The 23,146-nt window shown below is 49.9% G+C and overlaps 1 protein-coding gene across 6 annotated transcripts in view; it reads right to left on the reverse strand.

Moving 5' to 3' along the window:
• STK35 (serine/threonine kinase 35) overlaps positions 1 to 23,146 on the reverse strand; it is a 101,454-nt gene that overhangs the window by 69,996 nt on the left and 8,312 nt on the right. For 5 of the 6 annotated variants that reach the window (XR_012500568.1, XR_012500567.1, XR_012500569.1 and 2 more), the window contains exon 3: positions 20,509 to 21,259. Coding sequence is in view for 1 of the 6 variants with exons in the window: in XM_074347037.1 (XP_074203138.1) it covers positions 20,547 to 21,259 (713 nt within the window). In the remaining 5 variants the exon portion in view is untranslated. Of the gene's footprint in view, positions 1 to 27; positions 55 to 20,508; positions 21,260 to 23,146 lie in introns of all 6 variants that reach the window. The other variant, XR_012500570.1, reaches the window with a different exon arrangement.

The following is a 23,146-nucleotide window of genomic DNA, read 5'->3' on the forward strand; positions in this document are numbered from 1 at the left end:
CAGGATCCAGGAACGAGACCAGCCTACCTTTTGGGGGCCTGTTCTAGTGGAGATCTGGAAAACAAAGAGACCACAGAGATTAGCCCTGGGCCAGCCCCCACCCTGCCCAGCCAACTTCCCCAGTCTGAGCCTGATGAGAGCTAAGTATAGCCCTACCCCAAGCAGGGCAGGCCACCCAGGGTAGCGATGTTCTGTCTCTGCGGCAGGTGGTCTCATCTAAGAGTTTCAAAGTGCCCTCTCTCGCTCAAATCACTGAATCAGAGGAGTCTTTCCCAGCATGCTTGAGCCTCCCACCCCCCACTGGCTTCAATGCTCTGAAAGCCCTCTGCAGCCTGACAGGTGCCCTCCCCACCACAACCTGCCTCCTGTGCAGCCTGATAACACTGGCCTGTCATCCTCAGGTCCTGGGGAGATGCCTCACGAGAGGCAGCAGGGTACAGTGATAGTGGATCATTTATTTTCTACCTGTCAGCCTTTGTTTCCTCCCCTGAGAAACAGGGGGCTCTTTTCTGAGGTTTGAATGGACTGTAAAGTACTTGTTCATGGCAGGGACTGACTCCTCGATGAGCCCATCTTCTCCTAGCCATTTGCCCCCAACCAGAAACTAGGCATGTGTCAGCCTTGAACAGGCTGTGGTCCGAGCCGCTTAATCGTCCAAACTGCTTCCAGCCAGTGAGGATGCCGCGGCAAAGACACGCACTGCACTGGAGGAGTGGGACAAGGCTTTCCGGAGAGCAACGTGGGCACGTTTTCAAAGCTTGGGATGTCTTTAGACCCTGTAATTCCACTTCTGGAACTCTAGTTTAACTGATTATCCTAAATATGAGAAGGACTTTGAGAGTAAAGATCCTCACTGAAGTGGTATTTAAATTATGAGGCAATAACCCACAAATCCAAAAGTAAGAGACTGAAACAAATGACCCATCTACTTGGTGATACGGTACAGAGGAAACGAGAGGGCTGTGGCATTTTGAACATTATGGCAGGAGCACTTGCATGGGTTAAATGGAAAAAGTGGGCTACAAAGTCTGTGACACAGAGTATGACCCTGAGATGTGAAAAACAAAACCTCTAAGTATAGGAAATCTGGCAAGAAACACATCAAAATGCTGCACTTGCCGTGGGCGTTATTTTCTTCTTCCCCCACTTTTCCTCTGTGTTTTTAATACTGAGTACACAGCACGCTGTGGCGCTTTACTTTTTAATGGGAAAAATAGCGTCCTTTAGTGAACAAGGAAAGCTGGCAGCCCCAACAGAAAGGTCCCTGGAGTAGGCAGGGGCCCCAGAGGCCAGACGCAGGCTCTTCTCTGCTCTTCCACACACGTGGACAGTGGAGGACTTTCCCCACCTGTAAGACGAGAGGTTGGACTGTGTGATTCTTCCTCCGCTGCACAGGTGAGGGGTGACCCAGGGTCTGTGTGGAGTCCAGTGGGATGGATGATAAAGGCGCTGGAAAAGTACTTGATCTGGAAAGGAGACACCGGATCTCTCTGGCCCTTGTGCTCCGCTGCTTCTGTGCTTCCCTGCCTGTTAATTCCGCTTGACAAGCACCCATCGGTGGGTCTTGCACGCCAGTTCTGACTTGGAAAAACAGTCATCGCAAGCACAGCCCGTGATGATGCTGCCGCCATGTCACACTCCGGCTCTATCCGGCATGCCTAGCGCCTTCTCCCCGCTGCTTTCAGGAGATGAACCAACAGAAGATGGCGGGACGGAGAGGACAGGCGAACCTCACCATCTAAGACACTAGGTCCGTTGTGAAATATAAGGGAAGGCTGGGAAACTGTATGGTGATGTGTGATTTGCTAAGATAATCTTTGGAACCAGTTAGGACCTTTTCAACACTGTTGAAAGGAGGGAGGAGAACTGAGGACAACCTCAAACGGATGCCCATCACAGCAGGAAGGTGGCCCATGGCGTCTGAAAAGCAGTGCTGTCAGGAGGCAGAGAGATTCAGTGGCCAGTAGTCTCCTTTCCATGATAAACTAGAGGAACAGAGTGTGCCCGCAGAAGGGCAAAACAAGCGCACAGCACTCTGTGATGCCAGCATAATTTACCGTGATAACCACCGGGTCTCCCACCAGGATGCCAGGCCGACGTTTCCCACAGGCTCCTCCACCCTCCCTCCAGCTTCAGCACTGGCTCCAGCCCTTCTGGTAGGACGTCTCAGGACAGCCCACAGGTCTGTCTGCATCTCCCTTGTGGGCAGGGACAAAGGAAATAAGGGTCTTTCTTCCACAGAGAGAACCTTGGCTTCGGATTCCTCTCCCACCCACCACAGAGCCCTCCTTGAAGGCAAAGCCACCCCTGCTGAGCACGATGAGAGGCAGTGATGTGATTAACCTGCAGGCTAACATGCCGGGTGACGTCTGAGTACACCCCCCACCCCCGCCACTGCCTGGTCTCATCTAGGGAGGATTTAACAAGGGAACAGGCCCGGAGATGGGACCACCTGCCCCACAGAAGCGCTGCTGAGGACTGGTACCGGTACTCAGTCCGAACTCCTCCAGCCTCACTGCCCAGTCTTCCCACAATGAGCCTTCACTCAGTGCTCCCAGAGACGGCTCCTGGGTTTGAGCTGGTCTTCTGGGAGGAAAGGTGTCAGTGATCTGGGAAAATGCTGGCAAGTGCTTCCCTTTCTTATTTCAGCTCTTGGACTAAGTTCCGGCAGCACATCCGACCTCCTAATTTCTCTATAATTATCATAACAGCAATCACTTACTCAGCATTTAATACGTGCCGGGCACGTTCTATGAAGTATGTAAGAAGGACGGTTTTAGATGTAACAACCTGGTGAGGATGCCAACCCTCCTACACTGCTTTCCACTCACCGCATCGCGGAGCAGACCAAGTGTCTTACATCTACTGCCTCATTTCACTCTGTCACCCTATGAGGTAGGAGCTGCTGTCGCCCCAGTTTTAGAGACGAGGGAATGGAAGTTCAGAGAAGATCTGCATGGCTAGTAAGTGGGAGAGATAGGGGCTGCGACCTAGAGACCTAGGTCTGTCTTGCTCCAAAGCTCCCGCTTTCAACATGTAACTTTGTACTGCAAAATCCCTTCCTACTGAGACAAGAAGAGCTTAAGTGGAGTTTAAAGCCTATTTAATCCCTTCATCCATAAACAGATTCACTCAGAAAAGGCAGGCTTGGCTGAGGTGCCCCTGCACATGTCTGGGGTCCAGAGCACAAAGAGGTATGTGGTGCCAACCAGGCGGTGGGCAGCTTTCTGGCAAGTTCGTCTGCCCACCAAGCAGTTGTCTGGTCTGTTCAAGGAGACTGGGGAACCAAACTGCTCCCATGAAGGCCACGTGCAGTTTGGAGAACAGAAGCTGGGGAAAGCCAAGGTGGGAGAAGCCATGACAGGGCTGGGGACCAAATGGGCTCGTAAGGCCATCTCCCTCCCCAAGTCCTTGATGCACAGACTGGGAAGGCTGCATGAACAAAAAATTACCCCTTATCCCACAAGTATGGCCATCCTACTTTGCTGGTGCCCGAATGTCATTTCTTTGATGAAATGATGATGAAAGTAAATGGGAGTGGTTTAAAAACCCGGTCTTCCATCTCCTATCCACCCCTTCTCCCCACCTCCTCCCCTGGCTTTTAAATCGTACTGTTCTTGGAAATGTTAAGCCCAGCAAGCACGGGATTAAAACTCTGGGAGCCACAGCTACGTTTTAGGTCAGCAGCTTCACTCCAGGCTCTTCCAGGGGAGCACACGGGCTACGGTGGATGGTCCTGGCTCACATCCGAGCTCTGCCACCCCCCAGCTGTTTACACTCTCTGAGCCCCTCTTTCCTTACTAGCAAGTGGGGATGCCGTTTCCCTTTCTGGGCGGGTGAGAGGATTACCAGCACGCGGGGCGGAACAGGGCTCACCCTGAGGTCTGTCTTGTTAGTTATGCTGATGGTCAGTTTGGTTCTTCGCAGGTCACAGACTGAACTCTCTATAACTTATCTCGAGTCGAAGCTTAATTTGGGAACTTCCTCTCCTGTGTTGTCAATATGGGGGTTTAAGTATGAGGGCAGCGGAGGAGGTGGTGGAGGGGGAGGAAGCACTCTGGTCCCCGCTGTGAAAGATCTGACCCCCTGCCACACCTCTGCCATAAAGCCCCAAGGACAGCCAGATGGTGACCTGCTCAGGCCTAAAGGGGGATTTTTGAAGTCCAGGGACCTAGAAATCAAAATACCCCCGGCTGCTTGCGAGGACTGATTTTCCGTGGCTTCACACAAAAGTGTCACAGCTACTCGTTGAAAGGGTGGGCCGGTGCCCAGGGCACCACTGGCACCTGTCAGGAGGGCCCACGCACCAGCCTGCAGACTTCAGGGTGGCCCCTGAGTCCGTGCTCGGTGCTGCTAAGGGAAGCAACAGACAGTAGGCAGGGGAGCGAGTCCACACTCCTACTCTCTCTACTACACAGACACACTGATCCAGGCAAGAGGCTCTCTCCACAGAGGAGTTCTAGTCTTGAAGGTTACTTAGCAAGTTGCAAAAGGTTAAATGGCTAGTAAATGGTGAACTGGGATTCAAATCTAAAGTTTAGTTTTCTCTATTCCTCTATGCCTCTTTAACAGGAAAGAAAGTCATCAGACTGGCATAATCAAAACGTGGTGTTCCTCAGTGGGTAGCCAAAAACTCACCCTGACCTAAACTCTCCCGTAAGTGCCGCCTGGTGGTATTATCACTGCGAAACAAGGCAGTGGCCTAGGAGCAGGTCCCAAACACAGTGGAGCACCATTCGAAGAGCATGGGTTGCAGAACGGCAGACAGTCGATTGTCTGTCAAGGGGTTTGGCTTTAGAGGAGGAAGAACTAAACTTTATACCCCAGCTCAGCCAATGACTGGCTCTGATCTTTATCAAGTCTCCGTTTTCTCCACCTAAACTGTGGAAACGTCTATCCTGCAGGGTGAGAAGCCTGCGACGGGATCTGCAATGGGCACAGTGAGACACACAGGAGGCACTTACTAGCTGTCATGGCAGCCTTCGATCACATCCCCAAACACCAAATCCTCACAGCAGTCACGGGCTCAGGCAAAAACTCCAGACAAGATAAGCTGGCCTCATGTCAGTCTTCTCTGGAGGTGACAGCCTCCTTTCTGCTTTGGGCCTCGGGGACAGTGGGTCTGGTTGCACGCCCCACCTGCCCGGCCCCCCACCTGCCCCTTGCTGTCAGCTCCAATGACACAGGCCTCCTCCCAGGAGGCATCCCCAGGGGCCCTGGCCTCTGCGGGGACTCTGTTCTCCAGTGAGGGCCCAGGACTCAAGGGCACTGAGAACCAAGATGACCTTTGTAGGCTCCTTCTGGATGGAGGTTAAACTCTAACCTGACAGCAGCACAGGAGTGCCCCGTGGGCTTCCCAAGGCAGAGGAGGAGCTGGGGTCGGTGCAGGGGTGGGGTGGGGGGTGCAGTGCCCTGGGGCCGGCAGAGCCCTTCCCACAGCGGGCTGATGAGACCCGTCTCCCCACAGGCTTTAAGCAGAACCTGAGATGCCCTTGAAGCGGGTGAATATAACCCAGAGGAGACAAGCGCTAGGCCATGTCAGCTGAGGCCGACCCACGGCCCACTCACCAGAGAGGACACACAGTCAGGGGCAACAACCGGCTGGCCCAATGTGTGGAGAGAAAGGGGGCGAGAGAGCTTAGAGCCAAGGAGGCGCGGTGATGGAAACACAAGTCAGCTTCACCTCAAGACTGACCGGAGTTCAGTCGGGGCAGTGACAGGTTCTATGCCAACTGCAGTAAGCAGTTACTGTGGAAGGTCCTGGACACATAGACTCGGTCCTGTTACGGCAGTGTCGCGGTGTCACCATTGCTGATTTGCTTACTATTGTTTGAAACCCTTTGATTCCTTGAAGCGCCATTCACAATGTTAGTATTTAAAAGTTTGCCAGACACACAGAAAGAAGTCACCAGGCCAGACATAGGGCTCTGCGATTTGGAGGTCTGTGGGGACTGGCCATGTGCGGGCCTGTGCTCTGAGTCATGTCACTGAGGTCTGAGGGCACAGACCCAATTAAACCCGGACTTTTTGGCCCTGGGAAGTCACTGGGCTGTCAGAGCCTGGGGTTTGGTGAGTTCCCTTAACCAGCTCAGCTGGTAAACAGGTACTGGGTGGAACTCACTCACTCAAGACAAACTACTGGGGAACTTTCTGTCTCCAGAAAAACAGCCCCAGGAATTGGCAGCTGACTGTGGGGATACCCTAACGATTTCCCCTCCTCAACTTATTAAGTGTGGGGATGAAAGCTGCCCCTAGAGACTGGGGTTCAGCTGCAGCTGCTGTGATTAGCAGAGAAAGGGCTGAGGGGAGAGGCTGGGCTCCCAGGAGAGCGCTCCTCCCGGGCCCTGAGCCAGGAAGATGTCTGAGGAGCTGTTAGCACTGCGGGGAGAGGTCGCTTCTCCACGGGGACCAGACAGTTTGTGGTCATGAGCAGCATGACTCAAACCAGGCCACGCCCAGAGGGGTCTGGCTGAAGGAGACCATATGGACATCTGGTTATTACAGCAACCAGTCCAAAGCCCAGTATGCTAATGGGAACTCACTGGGGGCACTTGCTCAGGGGGCTGGCATTCTCTTAGGGAAAAGAAGGGCAATGCAATTATTAGTGAGAGTGAAGTAAAAATGATCAGCCTATGAGGATTTGGCAAAAACACACAGGATGGGGAGCTACATCACTGACGGAACTCTTACTGTGTGCTAGGAATTTCCCTGGGCACCCCACACTTCTCGTGCATTTAGTCCTCATAACAGCACACCATGAGCATCTGTGTTAAATGAGCATTGTTTAATGGTAAGGAAATGGCCCTAAGAAGTTAGGTGACTCGCCCACAGCACCCAGCTGGTTAAGAGGTAGAGATGCGATTCAACCTACATTTATCAGCATATCAGGTTCAAAAGCAAGTCTCTTGATGTCCTGGCACCAACATGGAAGCACAGGGTCTCCAGTCGCCCTGGCCAGTGGTGGCCCTTCTCTCCTCATGTGCTCAGGATGGTACCTGCGAGGTCTTGCACCTTTTGAAGATGGGAACTGTTGGGTAGAGCATCCCATCTCCCTCCCCTGGGGGCTAACAGCTCCCCCATCACTGTGACCGACTCATCTGCCAGAACTCCAGCCTGTACACCACCACCACCTCCTTTGCATACAAAGCTCACCCTCCTTAGGCTGACGCTCAAGGCTCTTGGCAACTTGGCACCGTCTCCCCCTCCACCTTGAGCCTCCACGTGAATCAATGCAAAGACCTGCTCTTTCTACAAATTCACAGTGTTCTGCCTTTGCTCACAGTGTCACCTGCTTAGAAGACCCCCATCTGCCCTCCTTTCTTCAAGGGCCATCTTAAGTCACACGTCTGACATGCTGCCATCACTTACATCTTCAACAAAAAGGCAGCACTCAGTCCTCTTGAGCTCCCGGGAGCACTAAGACAGGACTGTGCTGCCACTGACCTAAGGTGACCTGTCCTCGGAAGCTTGATGAAAAGAGCACAGACACACATGAGGATCTGACAAGACAGTAAACGGGGACAGTGAATCTGGCAACCAGCACGTGCTGAGAGAGAAGGTGATCCTGGCCCCTCCCCACCCCACCCACCATGCCTTCTGGAGATGGGAGGAAGGCTGCACCAGCCTCGTTCCCAAACAGAAACAGATACAGTGCATAGGAGACCACCAGTGAGCCACAAAAGCTCTCAGTAAGCACTTGCTGAACAAGTGCAAAAAAGAACTCAGGCTCTCCTGGGCTTCCAGCAGAGATCTGGTGAAAGGCAGGTGGGGCCAGCCTTCCCCCCAAGGCCTGCACAGAATCAAACCAAAATGTGACAGGACAGCTTGGAGGACTGACTCGGAAGCCCCCACCCCACTGGCTGAGGTTCGGGCCACCCCTCTGCTCCTGGTTGTTTGCACTTAGAAACCTGAAGGCAACTGAGACCAGAGACCTTCTCCCCCAACACCCCCCCACAAACCACCATACTCCTTTCCTTAACCCCAAATAGAAAGTATTTTCCAATTTACAAATTGAAGTGGTTCTCAAAGTCAACTTTATAGCCAGCAATCATGGTTCTGATGTTATATAACCATTAAAAAAACACACACACACACAAAACCAGTGAGATGTGGGCGCCAGAGAGCTGCTCTTTGGCAGAACCACCGGCCTGCCCATGTGACAGGACACTGCACAGGTTTTCAGCTCTAAAAAGCAAAAGTAAATACAAAAACAACAAAATGCTTTGTTCCTGGGACGTAATTATAGCAGAGTGAATATGCAGAAGAGCCAGACACATCAGTCAACTAATGAGAAGCTGATTACCAAGGGGAAGAACAAAACTCAGCAGGACTCAGCCACCAAATAAAGGCCATGAAGGCAGCCCTGGGCTGTGGGGGTCACTCCATGCCCAGGAGGGTGTTTTATGTTCTGCCCCAAACCTGAGATTCAAAACCCACAAAAGACCCACAGCTGACCACAAACACCCACCTACCTAGAGGACAGAGGGAGGGTTTATACCCAGGTATGCAAGATACATCTGTGTATTCAGCTCCCCCTCCCAGTGTTCACCATCTCTTAGGTGGTTCTACCTGCCACGGCCCAGTGACTCAAGCCACAGATACTGGAGCCACCCGTGAGCCGCCCCTTCCTTCACCTCCCTAATTCAGCCACCTGCCAGCCCTTCAGACCTCTCCAACATGCACCTTACGTTCACTCTTCACCTGCTGCACCCTCCACCCTTCCTAACCGGGCTTCCTGCGTCCACGCTCGCCTCTCTCCGAGTCCACTGGCCACAGAACCAGAGAGCTTTTGTACACATGCAAGTCGGATGGTTAAAGCTGCCACTCAGTGACTTCCCGAGACCTACGCGCTTGGGCTCCCGTCTCTCTGGACCTTCCCACCTCGCTCCGGACCTGCCGGTTCCTCGTCCCTCTGCTTGGCAGAGGTCTCATCCTTCAGACCTCAGTTTAATGTTACCTCTTCACAAAGGCTTTCTCTGATTGTCTGGGGCAGGTCCCTTATTTTCTGCAGCGCCCTCCCTCCAGATGCACTGGAAAAATCATCTGTAGCTTTCCTGTATGACACTGTCTCTCAAACTGAGGTATAAAGGCTTCAAGGGTGGGGACCAGGTCTGGTTTTTCACTGATGTATCACAAGCACCTACCATGGTGCCTGGACAGACATCAGCAATCAATAAAAAAATTAATGGGCTCTTCTGGGATGCTTTCCTTTTTATGGGGTTGGGGGGGCAGCACAAGAACCTGCACACTTTCTGAAATACTACTGCTAGCTCTGGTAGCAGCGTGACCAAGAACTGGTATGAAAGGGTGACAGGCCTCAACATCTGGGGGCTACCTACTGTGAGCCCAGCACCCCAGGCTAGTTTTACATGGATTTTCCATTTACTCCTCATGAAAAGCCTGAGGGCAAGCTGGCAACCTCACTCTATAAATAAGGTCTCCCAGGCTCAGAGAGATGCCCGAGGTTTAGTCGGACTGAGGTCAGGAGCTATCTGCATCTCCATGGCCCAGGCCAGGCACACAGCAGGTGCTCGACACATGTCTGTGGAATGAGTAAGCGAAGTTTTCTAGTCCAGTTCAAAGCCGTGCCTAAGACCCCACTCAGAGCGTAAGTCCGACTTCCAATCCCACTGCCTCCCCCTTTCCTATGCCTCTCGGCTTCCCCCTTCTCCAAGAGCGGGCTCCTGTCCCACCATGGTGGCCTCACTGGGCCTGTCAGTCCCTAACGGGACTCTGGAGAGCATCCCAATGCGCTCACTGTTACTATGGCTCAGAGGCCCATTTCTCTGGCCAGGGAAGCTGGCAGAGAAGCTCAGTTGTTTTCTTCCTCCTCCTCCCAGGAGCAGGTAGGCACAAGGCTTCACCTCATCTCAAGACAAATGCATAAGGGAGAAACTCAACAAGAACTAGGAGTCCCAGGTGCTAGAACCGCATCCACTGTGGCACTCTGAATGCGCCAGGGCTGAGTGCGTAGGGGAAAGAGGGCTCAGTGGTCCTTTTGCTGCCCTGGTTTTCTGGATGAGGAAACCACAGCCTAGGGTGAAGCGACTTGTCCAGAGCCCCCGTGCTAGGTAAACACGGAAGGCAGAGCCTAGATTAGAACCCGGCAGGCTCTCTGAGTGTAGGCCCAGATCTAAGCTTTCTGAGGGTAGAGAGGTAAGATGCTAGGCAGATGGTGCCTTCACCCTCTTCCCCAGGGTACTTCTCAAACATGAGCACGAGCCAGCATCACCTGGAGGTTCTGACTGAAGCACCTGTCCCCAGCTTCCAGCTCTGTAGGTCTGAGGGGGTGCCAGAAATACACATTCCTATGAAGTTTCCAAGAGATGCTGCCAGTCTGGGCACACTTTGAGAACTGCTGGTGCTAAGGTTTGTACTGTGTGTGTGCTGGGGGGGGCAGGAGCCAGTAAGGAGGAGCAAGGAGAAATGCAGCAACAGCTTGTGGATACCTTCCGGTTCACAGGTTAGAATCCAGATCTCTGAAGTCGCAAAATTCTTACTCGCAATCTATCTAAACTTTACCCAGGCCGTGTCAGTATGCTGCAGATCCTGGAGACTTAACACCTGGGTCTGCTATGGCATCACTATCGTATGTCCATCTCAATGAAATGCCATGAGTAGGTGGCCAACTGGACTTCTAGGGCCTCCCAAAACATCAGGCTGGAGTGACGTGCTCCCCGAGGCTCTTCGTGCTACACCTGGTTGGTGCCCATGCCCTGAGATGCTCAGGGTAGGGGAGGGAGGAGGACCTCTGGCTCACGTCAGTGGTGACATCCGGATTTCAGTTTAGGCAACTGGCCCAAATAACTTTTTTTTTTCTTTTTTCTTTGGAAGGTAAAAGTCACCCTGTTGTTTGGTCTGGGGTGTGGCACAGTCACTCATTTCTGCTATCCCATGCAAACCAAGGGTTCCTTCCAAACATTCATCAAATCCAAGTCTGCAATCTGGTTACTAACAACAAATGAGACTTTACTGGTGACTTCCAGCTCTCCTTCTGTCTCGTACAAGGCTGGGCTGTGCTCAAAAGACCCATGCATTCTGCCAAGATCTGACAGCACCACCCTTCCAGTCTGTGCCTTAGATTTGCACTCGACTGTAACTTTCTGGAAGGACATGTCTTAAACATGTCTGCAAAAGGCAGAAAGGAAAAAAACAAAAGGGCGCTGTTCGTGATGGAAGTAAACACAGAGTCAATAGCTCACATCACCTGTGACCTTCCCATTGGAACAGAGGGTCAACATCACAATCCAGTGTGAGCTACTACAGCCTCCCGCCTTCCACCACTGCTCCAGGAGCGCGCCTCGGAAGCATGAAAGCCAAGGTTATTGTTCATGAGATTTCCTGCCCAGGCCCCACAGACAGCTCCTCTTTGCAGGCTGGGAAAACACAAGCATTTTCATCTTCCTCATTGTGCTCTACGGGGTGCCGGGGTGGCTCTAATCCATTCCTCCTGAGTCCCTAGACATCACTTTCTTTCACAAGGAAACAAAATACAGAATTCTGACCTGTGTACGGTGTAGGCTGAGTTATCGCTTTCCCCTGGCACCTCTAACTAAAAGAGAAATTCCTTTAAAGTTGGAAAATTCATTGCAGTATTTTACAGTATTGATTTATTTTAAGCTTGGCTGGCAGTTTTAAGGCCTGCCCTGCTTCTGAATTCTAGAAGTGCTGGAGGAGGTCTCCGTTTCCTTTGATTTGGTAAAACCACAGAAGACTCACTAGTGGAAATGAAAAGGGGCTGGGAGCTGAGACGTCACCGTCCTAGTTTATCAAGAGAAACTTGGGCATCCTGTCCAGGCCCTGGTCTCAAGTACACCTCCGGCTGGGGATTTCACCATGACAGCGATCCCCTCTCCCCTTGCCCGCTGAGTCTTGTACCCAAAAAAGCCTGGGTAAGCCAAGGCAAGTTTCTGACAAATCCTGAAATGCAACCTCCTCACTTATCACCTGGCTGACAAGGTGCCCCTAAACCTGCCTTCAAGTACCAGCCCCAGGCACCACCTCCTCCAGGAAGCTTTCCCTCCACTCTCCCAGACTTCCTGTATCTCCCCTGAGCCACTCCTACTACAAGCAAGTGCACATAGCTGAGCTGTGGGCTCCTAGAGTGGGCAGCACTGGGGCCCACACTATCAGGACCACTGCTGGGCACGTGCCGGCCACAGCCAGGAGGGCTTGTGCTCACCAAACCTGACTTGAACTCAGAATCTTTCGACACGGGGTTGCGGGCAGCCACACTGACGACAGGGACAAATGATGAAATCCCTTGCTTTGGTCAAGAGTCAGAAATGAGCTGGAAGATGAGTCAGGGGGAAACCCAACAACCCCTGCCACTTTGCTTTGGATCCCCATCAACCTCAAGAGTCCAGGTTAAGCTCACTTAGAACAGGGCTTCTGCCCAGTCCCGGCAACACAGACCACAGGGTACCCCTGGTCACATCAGAGCCCTTCCGTGTCCTGATGCGCAGGCTGCCCTGTCAGCATCCCTCAGGGACAGCACACTCCTGCTGCCATTACGGAGGGGCGTGTGTGCTTTGGGTCCCGATTCCCAACCTCTGGGGAACTTTACTGTGCCTGCTTGTGTGGCTGCTGCCTTCTGCTGCCAGCCCTTGGTTGTGTGGGTGCCTCGCCATCCCAGCCTTGCCTCACCTGCCCATGTTGGAGGCAGTGTCGGTGGGACACAAGGGGGAGCGCACACAGGTGCTCTCACCTGAAGGAGCAGATGGTGGCCCTGCTGCCATGTGCAGGGCTGAGCTCCTTGTCTGACTCTGAAAGATGCTTGCGGGCAGCACTGACACTGACACCGACACCCGAGGGGTCCTCTGTGCGGAGCTACTAGGAGGGGGACCCACCATCTGCCTCAAAATGTAAACCCATCAAAAGCTGCTTTTCAAGAGGCTATAGGAGGCAGGATGGAATAGTGGAATTTCCAGGCAGATGCCTGGTTTCAAATCCTGACTCTCAGCACACAGGAAGGTGCTTCTCAGCCTCCTCATCCGCAGAAGGACCGCAGATAACAAAACAGCCATGCAGATGTTGTATGATAACAAGATTTAATGTAAAAAGTGCTTAATTCAGGGCTGGAGATAAAAGGGCCAGGCCTCTGCCCAGCAGAAGTCAGAGGACCCCTCAAAGCAGGTTTTTATAACCAGGAGCTGTTGGTGGTGGTCGGAGTATCTGCGTCCCCAGGTCCGAGGAAACAGGAGTTGGAAGGACCCCAACCACCAGGCAGCTTTGCTGGCAGCTGGAGGATTACAAGAGATATCTTGATTTATCCACAGGGATGCTGCCCTGGGCAGCTAGAAGGAGCCAGGATGCCAGGGAGGAGGAGAGTGTGAGCAACAACAGCCCTGGGGCAGGCCTGTCCCCTCATGGATGCTTTGATATCCTGTAGAGCTTCAAGGGACAGATTATCCTTGGGGCAACCCGCCCCGTTACATAACAGACCACTCACTTCCTCCGGCATCTGCAGTAGGAGCAGTCAAGAGATGGCAACAGCGGAGGCAAAAGCTGGGGCCCAGGGAGCTGCCTGGCCTTACAGAGACCGGGAACTCCCATGAAACACCAACACCAGTAGACGGACCCAGAACCAAGGGACGTCTTGTAGACCACGTACCGAGACCTAGAGCTACCAGGTGTCCACAGTGAACGCTGAGCTTTACCTTCTCAGGAAAAGAGAACACAACCCACAGTCCGTGCTAGCGGCCAGCGCCGTGAAGTCTAGTGAGACAGGGTATATAAAGCAAGGTGGGGGCTTCCGCTTACAGACAGGGACTCAAAAGAGGCTGAGGTTCTAGCTCTGCCATCCTCCCTTCGGGCAGTTCAAGGCTCCACGGGACACTAAGAGGGATGAGGCTCTGGGGCTGAGAATCCAACTTCCGACCTGGGTCCCTTCAGCAGTAACACCCTCTCCGTGACGCCTTCCCCGCTCACTGTCCTTTGGGCCACCTCATTGTTTACCAGCACACTCTGTACTTTCTCAGCGCAGAGGAAAGCGCCTCCAGCTGGACACCACCTAGGTGCCAGGAGCCTCGGGTTCATGTCCCTCGTCTCGGAAAGCGCAGTGCCAGGAGGGCAGGAAATGCAACCTACGTGATGCTCAACTGTTGGCTGAATTTTGAAAACTTTTGAAATTTATAGGCAATTCAATGAGGAAATACACCATATTGGTTAAAGCCAAGGACTCAGACCTGGGTTCAAATCTAGGCTTTGACCCTTACTAGCTCTGGGAGCTTCAGAAATGACTTGCCAAGAAGTGAATGAAATCATTGTCATGAAGCACCCAGCCCAGGGACAGCCATTCATTGTCATCATCTTTGGCCTCATCGCCTTCCAACAAAGACTCACCTCTTAGCCCTCCAGACTCAGAAGGCTGGCTTCAGGTGGCGGTCTCACACCCCCAGAAGCTAAGTGTCATTCATGGTCTCATATGGCCCCTCCCCACAGTCAGGGCAGTCCTGTGAGGGAAAGGCATGTCTGCTGTGTGCCTAGTTAGTTTGTGGCTGTCCCCATAAGTTACACTCACCAGAGAGGAGGCTGGAGACCTATCTAGACTTGGGTTCCTAATTTCTCACTTAAAATCCTTTTTTAAATTTATCCCCCAGGGACTCTGTTTTGAAGACTTTCCTATTTAAAACAAACCACATTAATTAAGCATTTTACCCCCATTTTTAAGTTTTTACCCTTACTTTTCATTAACTTGATCCTTTTTATTAACTTGATACCTATAATGTGACACAATTTAAGTCTAATCCTAGCCAAAAGGAAGCAAATGATCTGAACTGGCTTCTACAGCTTCAGTGTGAGCGTACACACTGCCTGTTAGATGAGCTGGAAAAGCTCGTCTTGCTGGGTCCCCAGCAAAGGGACCCAACTAGAGGTATGGGAACTCCCATGTTACTAAAAAACAAACAAAAACAAAACAAACCCTCAAACTGATAGAACAGAAGCAAAATCTGAAGCCCAGGTCAAAGGGTCAACCCAGGTCACCCAGCCACATCTCTGGACCCCAGGCCAGGAGAAAATATATCACTTATTACATCAGTAAGAAGTGAGGTCTGATTTTCTTCTCTGATGCCGGGCAGTTACCAAGATCACATACAGTGTGAGGAGTATTTTCTATGACCTCTCAGGTCACACCAACATCTGATTCCCTTCAGCAGGCCTGAGATGCCTACTCTGAATAAATGTCATTCAAGGCCCTGGCTTCCAAAGGCCCTAGTAACTGAGCTTTGCTATCAGACAGCAAACTTGGCCATGAATGCAGAGTTTCTTACCCACAGCACTCCCTGGTAACACGTGGGCAGTGGCACCTGGACCATCACTTTTGCTGGCTTCCTGCTTTGGGTAAGGCTTGCGGCTGTCTGGTAGGAACCATCAGAAATCATTAGCCATCTTCAAAAAGTGACAAATAAGGGAGCGAGAAGACCCATCATTGAATAATCTTTAAAAACACACTTTTTTGGAACAAGCAATTGGACAGCATTGCCTTGAGTATACTTTTGTTTATAAAAAAAAAAAAAAGCTATTGGGTAATCCTCAGACGGAAGGCTAAGAAATACCACTGTCTTCAGAGGAATGGAAGACATGGGGATGCTTCTACCTCAAGCCAAGGTGTGTACCTAAAATTCACCATTTAACATTTCATTTAGACAGTTTAGAGAGGGTATTTGTCACAACCTCCTGTCATTCCAACAACCTCAATCAGATAAATATGATCTATTCTATTTTAAGGATAATAAAACCTCAATCAGATAAGTATGATCTACTTTACTTTATAGATGACAAAACCCAGAGAGGTAAAATCACTTGCCCGAGGGCACATAGCCAGGAAACCACAGAAATGGGACTCAATCCTGGACTGTCCACTAGGCAACACTCCTTTCAGAGGAATCCAATGTCTCCAACCCAAAGTGCATTTTCATTCATTGTTGTAAAAAACTAAAATCATTTAGCCCCCAATTTAAACACTACCCTGAAATCTACAACCCTAGATCACTCTGATACTGGGGACAGCTGTTTCCTTTATGCAGCTATAGTTTGAGCCCTGACAACAGGTTTAATAGGAAAGTTGACAAGGAATCAGGACACACAAGGTCTGTCCTTTCATTTGGGCCCTTGAACAATTTCCTTCTTTTTAGGTTTCCCCCTACTTCTCAGCTCCCTTTCACAGTAAAATTCCTCAGGAAGAGTCAAAGCATGGTCAGTAGCTTGAGTCCACAAAGCCAAACCTTTTCATCGTAATACTAAGACATTATTTGCCTTCTTCAGTTTAATTTTCTTGTAAGAGTATGGTAAAGTTTTTTCCAGAAGTTACATGATGAGTGACACAGCACCGAAGTTACAATGCCGAAGCAAAAGAATCCGCTGACTACCAAGGCAGATACTAAGATTTGCAAAAATATAAATGCCACACTACTCACTACATATTTGTTTTTGAAGTTATTTTTTATCAGTTATGATACATATCTTAATATGTAACTAAATTATCATTCATTTGAAAGGAGCATTTAAAACGTTTCTCAGTCCTGATTTGTCAAACCACAAATATCCATAGATATAACTCAAAACAAAAACTCTGGAGTCAATTTCAGGAGCGTAATGGGGCCTTCAGACCAAAAAACTTTAAGAATCAGTGGTCCATTCTCTCACCATCTGCAATTCCTCTCCTTCACTCTCTCAAACCCACTGTAGCTAGGGGGTTCTCATTACGTGCCACCAAAATTGCTCATGAGCACTAAGGACTGCCCAGTTGCTAAATCCAGAGGTCAACACCCAGTCCACATCTCGCTCAACCTGCCTATGTGCCGCGGCTGGTAACTTCCTCCTCCGGGTGTCTTTTCTTCACCCGGCTTCCAGGACACCATGCCTAGGTCTCCTATTTCTCTGGCGCCTTTTCTTCTCCCCAGCCTCAGTGCTGGATGGCCTGAGCTCAGTTTTGCTTTGAAATCTTCTCTATACCCACTTCTGTACCTTAGCCGTCTCCAAATTTGTATCTCTAGACCAGATCTCCTCCCTGAACTCGACTCATTCAACTGCCTACACGGTCTCTGTACCTGGATTCTAAACAGGCATTCCTGCTTTCGGATGACTAAAATCTAACTTTCTCCAGCCAAACCTGTTCTTCCCAATGTCTTCCCCAACCCACTTGATCCTCTCTCTCCTTCCAAAGGCTTCCAAGGCCAAGAACTTGGAGCCACCCTTAATTCTCCTCTCTCACATCTTCTGTTCAATCCAGCATCCTGTTGGCTGGCTTCAAAATTCACCCAAAATCCAATCAACACCTCCCCTGCTCCATTGTTTGAAGCTATTCTCTCTCACCTGAGTTATCAAAGTAGCTTCCCATCTTATATCCCCTCACTTGCTCCTCTGTAGTTTACTTTCAGCACAGCAGTTACAGTGATCCTTTCAAAAAGGGTCAGATATCAGACAGCTGAAAACACACCAATGACTTCCCATCTTACCCAAGAATAAAAGCCAGACCCTTACAGTGGCCTACAAGGGCTGTTCTGGTTAACTCCTAGTTACCTCTCTGGCCTCTTTCTACACTCTTCTCTTGCTCACCCAGTCTTCAAGCTGTTATACTGGCTGTTGCCACTGTCTGGGATGTTCTTCCTCCAGAAGTCCTCATGACTCACTCCCTCCACTCCTAACCTTTGCTCAAAGGTCACCGTCTTAGGAGGCCCACCCTGATCTTTTTCCCGGCAAAATATGTATGCCTCCATCCCCCACTCCCCCGCTGCATTCTGATCTCCCTTCTCCTGCTCTGCATTGCCCTCATCCACAAAGCTATGTTTATCATTTGTCTCCCCACTTGAATGCAAGCTCCACAACTGCAAGAACTGTCGGTTTTGTTCACGAATGTATCTTCTGTGCCTGCAATAGCCCCCGGCAAATAGTTTCCCAATAAACACGTTGAGTGAATACATGGAACTGGCTTCTCCATCTATAAAGCTGGTTTGGGAGAGAGGGGAGCTTGGACTCAATAGTTCCTCCCAACTCAGGTCTCTGATTCTCTAACCAGCCAAACTCCTCATTTATCCCACAAGTGACTTGAAGCTTTGGTACCACAGGGCTCAGCCCCGGGTCACACAGACCTGGGCCCAGGCCCACATAGGCAGGAAAGGAACCAACTGACCAAGCACTGTCCTCACTAGTTTTCAGAGTCTGGGACACTTGACAGTAACTATATTCCTGATCTTTTCTTATCTCAAGGTCACCTCCTATTTCTCCTACCGGAAGCAATCACTTCCATTTAGCTTTAACTCTGTCCAGTAACACAGAGTAAATCCCAAGTATGAATATCCAAATGGGAGCCGTGATCTCAATTAGTTGTGACAACCCCATAATACTAGCCCAAATTCAGGTCCCTCTTCCAATGTCAACCTTCCTCCTACCCCAGGGCAAAGTTGAATTCTAAGAGGTTTTTAAAAAGTGGACAAGATGAGATGGAAATGGGAAGTGACAGCATGAAATATAATTAAAACACTGTCCAGCCAACCCTTCTTAGCCCAAACCAAGCTCTAGGGAACGTTGCTCTCTTACTCATTGGGCCGTAGGACAAACTGGCCTGGCACCTGGAAGATACTCAGTGTTTGTGGAATGGAAGAATTAAACCTAGAGTGACTCACTCGAGAAGTAAGTTCACTGAGAACACTGCAGTGTAACCAGGATCAACTCAGTCTTAACCAACTCAACTAGAAATCTGCAGGCGCCGATGGGAAAGGGAGACTAAGCACCCATGCAGGGAATGGACGGCTCTGCACCTAGGTGCTGACGAGGCTCCTTCCCTGTGACCACTGGGATCAGTTTCTGCCCGCCAACACCTCCTCTCAAGGCTTCAGCAAAATCTGAAGAGTGTCTTACTTCCAACTCGCCATATTGGGGAAAAAAGGAGGGAGGAGGAAGGAACAGGAGTAAGATATATCTGCCCTTCAATTATTCAATTAGTAGGATCTTGGGTAAATGACTTAACCCCTTGCAGGGCTGCAAATGTGAAACAAAATGGTACATATGAGAATACCTAGTGTTTATGGTGGTCACTGTTCTTTTTCTTTCCATTCCCACAGAACAAGGTTGGGGATTTTTTTTTTTTAAGGAAAATAAATCTGACCAATACTGACTAGTCAGCATTTGTATCTATTGACATGAATCTCCCAATATCTATTACTACTTTCTTACCTACTTCCACATTGGCAGCTGTCTTGCCAATTCTCAGCCCCAAGATCCAGGCACTCCTCTACCCTCAGTGCTACTCCAGTCCAGGTTCAACAACATCCCTTACTGGTGTGAACAAAGTAATTGGTCCAGCTGATCTCCCAATCTCCAGTTCAATTCAATTTGCACATGCTGAACTTCTCAGTGATACAATCTTTTGCTCTGGTTCACAGATGGTTCCCACATGCCTACTAAGTCAAGGTCACATTCCAGGGTCCCCTGTTTCACCTTATTTCTATTCTTATTTCCCTTGCTCACCTCAGACTCTGGTCTAACTGAACTACCACTACTGTCCCTGGCACATACTTTTGGATTTTCTAGCTCAGCTCTGGCCACGCTCCTGCTGGCCACTGTCCTCCCCAATCACCACCTGGCTGCATTCTTCCCAACCCCAAACTGCTGGAGGCTCCCTTGGGCTTCAGGTCCTTTGCAGAGGCTAGTCCTTTCACCTGGAATGCTCTCCTCGGCTCCCAAGTCCCTCCTTTTGCCTCTGGGCACTATTCCCTGAAAGATCAATTTCCTTACATTGGAAAGCAACCATCAGAAATACTGCTTTAATGTTTCTCTCCCTGACTAAGCTGCAGTACTCGCTTTGAGGATGGGGCAAGTTTCTGATTTTGCTTATCAATGTTCCTCCAGAGCCTAGCACAGTACTTGACAAATAAAAGTCTGTAATAAATCTGTTAAATAAGCAAGGATTTCTATATAAGAATATGTGGCACTCACACACTGTTTAGAGTATCTCAGATGGAGAAACCATCCGATATCCAAAGTGGGGAAATGGTTACAATACGCTACGTACTATGGAACATCAATTACTGAGGGCCACACTTTCAAAGTACGACCTGTGGAAATCCTCAGATTAGTGTTCAATGGAAGACAGGAAACAAAATTATACCTAACTACAGCATGCTCTAAACTATCAGAATTGGACATGCGAGTAGGGGAAAAATATTGCTTATTCTGAAAAAACTGTCCATACTTCTTTTGCATATTTTCTACAGTGAGCATTTATTAACTGATGAGAAAGTGTTTCTAAAAGACTTAAGAGACTCAACTCAAACGCAACATCCACTCAGAAAACTTCTCTAGACTTTCCAAAAAAACTTGCACTCAAATAATCCCACACCCCCTCATCGAGACTCGGGGGGGAAAATCTTCGATAACAAGCACTTAGTTCTCTTCAACTCCGCGTTCCCCCCAACTTTCCAGCACCCCCCCCCCCAACCCCGGGCCCAGGCAGAAGAATCCAGTGGTCCAGGAAGTGTGCGTGCAGAACAAAAGGAGTGCACTCACCGAGTTTTAAGAACACCCAAGATGCTTTGCCCTGAATTTTAAGCAGCACATGTGACCTGGTCCATTCTGGTTTCAAGTTCAAAGGCATCAGGCCGGTCCTGTGGGTTAGCAGCTAACATATCTTTCAAGAGCTGCTTGATCCCCTCAGACATGGAAGTCCTGCGTTTCTGGGGGATGTGCAACTCCATCTTTGGGTTTTCTAGCAGCGCCTCACCAACGGGGACGATCTCAGTCCCCTGTTTGATATAGGTCCCCAGGAGCTCCTTCTTGGTCTCAGAGTCAATGAAAGTGATTCTTTCTATCATTGCCCAGATGATAATGCCCAGGGCAAAGATGTCGGCCTTGGCTGTGTAGTGTCCCTCCCAGACTTCAGGGGCCATGTAGAAGTCTGAGCCGCAGGCTGAGGACAGCCAGTATTTATTCACATTCACATTTTTGTTGTCTTGATCGCCCTCTTTCCCTCGGGGGGCCAGCCCAGCACAGACCTTGCTTAGTCCAAAGTCTGCCACCTTGAGGATGGGGGTGCCAGACCGCTCTGTGATGAGGATGTTGTCTGGCTTTAGGTCCCTATGCACGATGTGGTTTTTGTGCAGGAAGGCAATGGCGCTGGTGAGCTGTAGCATGAAGCTTTTGTTGGTGGCTGGGTCCGGCCTCCGGGACAGGACATACTGATTCAGGTCTCCACCTTCACAGAACTCCATGACAAACCAGAGATAGCAGGGCTCCTCGGCGTAACCCAGGATCCTTTCTCCTAAATCAAAGGAAGACCAGAAAGAGCCTGAGTGAGATGGACATATTCACACCACTTTTAGACTCAAGGGATGCAGCCTGTTACAATAAGGGTACAGTGATGACAATCACTCCAATGCAAGAGGACCGGCACAACGGGCCAGGAGCCATCTCTACTCACACAGGGTGAGCTCAGGGAGAACAAGGTAAGGGAATCTGGTTTACTGCTGACAGGCTGAACAGCCAGGAGGCATCTTAGTTCACCTTTCCAAGTCTCTACTGCTTCTTCACCTGTAAATGGCCATGTGTAACACTGACAGAGTATCTGTGACGGTATCTGACGTTCAAGTTGATATTTACCACCACCCTAAGAGTGAGGAGAAATGCTGAGACCCTGAAGCTCAGAGACTTAGAGAATCAAATCCATGACCACAAAGCCACTGTGTTTGTCACTCCATGCCAGGCCAAAGACCTCCCCTTCCCTCCACTGACTGTTGTCAATGCGTCTAGAATGCCACTACAATTCTATTTCAGAGGCACACTGCAACTCAGTGTTTTCTGGTAGCCCACCCTACACCTAGCACTAGTTAGGTACATGACAGGCCCACTGCTACGAAGTTTAGTTTCAAGGAGTAACAGGTATTCATAACAGCAAGCACCGTAAGCGGTGCATCTGCATCAAGGCCAGGTGTTATTAACGGTGAAGGGTGGAAAGGGTCACCTGATCTAAAGGAGTTCGAAGGGTCAGGACTCAAGTTAAAAAATAGGCAGTAGATCAGTAAGGAGTGGGCAGAAGGGAGCTCCAGGCTGAGATGGGATGGATAACGAAGCACAGGAACAAGAGGACCGGGGAGGTGTAAACAGGAGTCTGAAGTAGAGACAGAATATGAAGTCAAGTTGTGTGGGCTTGAAACTCCAGCCCCACCAAAAGTCTTTCCTCTTGAACAACAGAAACTCCAGAGAAGCTGGTGATTGGCATCTTCAAACAAATCCCAATAATCTTTACAAAGCAATTAATGGTACCCTGAACCCCTAGCATGAAATTATCTGATGACGACAAGTGTCCCAAAAGCTTGAGCCTAAGTGGCAGATGTCTCATCCTGCCACCGAGGAGGCTGGGTCTGCCCTGGGCGGTCACGTGGACCATTGGTGACTGAGCCCAACCCTGAAGACAAGTCCTCTGAGAAAAGTCCCAGTATCTCCCTTCTGCCAAAAATGAAGGTCTGCCAGAGGGTTTCCTTCACCCGTCACTTACTCTTCTTTATTATGAGAACTGGTGATCTGGGTAATACCCCGCCAAGCCAAAAGGCCCTGAAATTACCAAGACACACAGCCTGTCAAAGCCAGTGGTTTGGAAGTTCTATGTTGATGCAAGAAGATGGACAAGCCAAAAGCTTTAGGTTTCTGACCATGATTTGACAGACCACACTTCCCCCGTTAATTACATAATTTGTTTATATTGCTCACAATCAAAAGTAATACAGGTAGAACCAGTTTAGGGCAGATGGGTTTTTGTTTTTTAAAAATCAGTTGTTTCCCATCTCATAATCCTCTTTCTAGGTCACTGGCTCTAGCGGGCTGAGGCTCTTTATCTAAAAAGACTGCAAAATGAAGCGGCGATCTGAGCCCCGATCAATCCACACTCCAGAGTAAAGACCCATAAAAATGAGGGCAAGAAATGTTCGCTGGTGGTAGGGTCAGAAAGGAACTATTAAAAAGCTATCAAATTCCTTCTGCAAAGGCCACATCAGAAAACACTGAAACTTCTAGTGGGGAAATAAAGGGTGGGGAATGATGATTATTTTATATACAAAGTTGGTAACTATGGTAATTGAAGTAAAAAGAAAACAACTTTGCAAAACAGACTACATATAATGTAAGTCCAGGTTATGGGAATCCAGGGAAAGGG

This window comes from Camelus bactrianus, chromosome 19, assembly GCF_048773025.1.
Source record: "Camelus bactrianus isolate YW-2024 breed Bactrian camel chromosome 19, ASM4877302v1, whole genome shotgun sequence".
In the NCBI taxonomy this organism is placed as follows: domain Eukaryota; kingdom Metazoa; phylum Chordata; class Mammalia; order Artiodactyla; family Camelidae; genus Camelus; species Camelus bactrianus.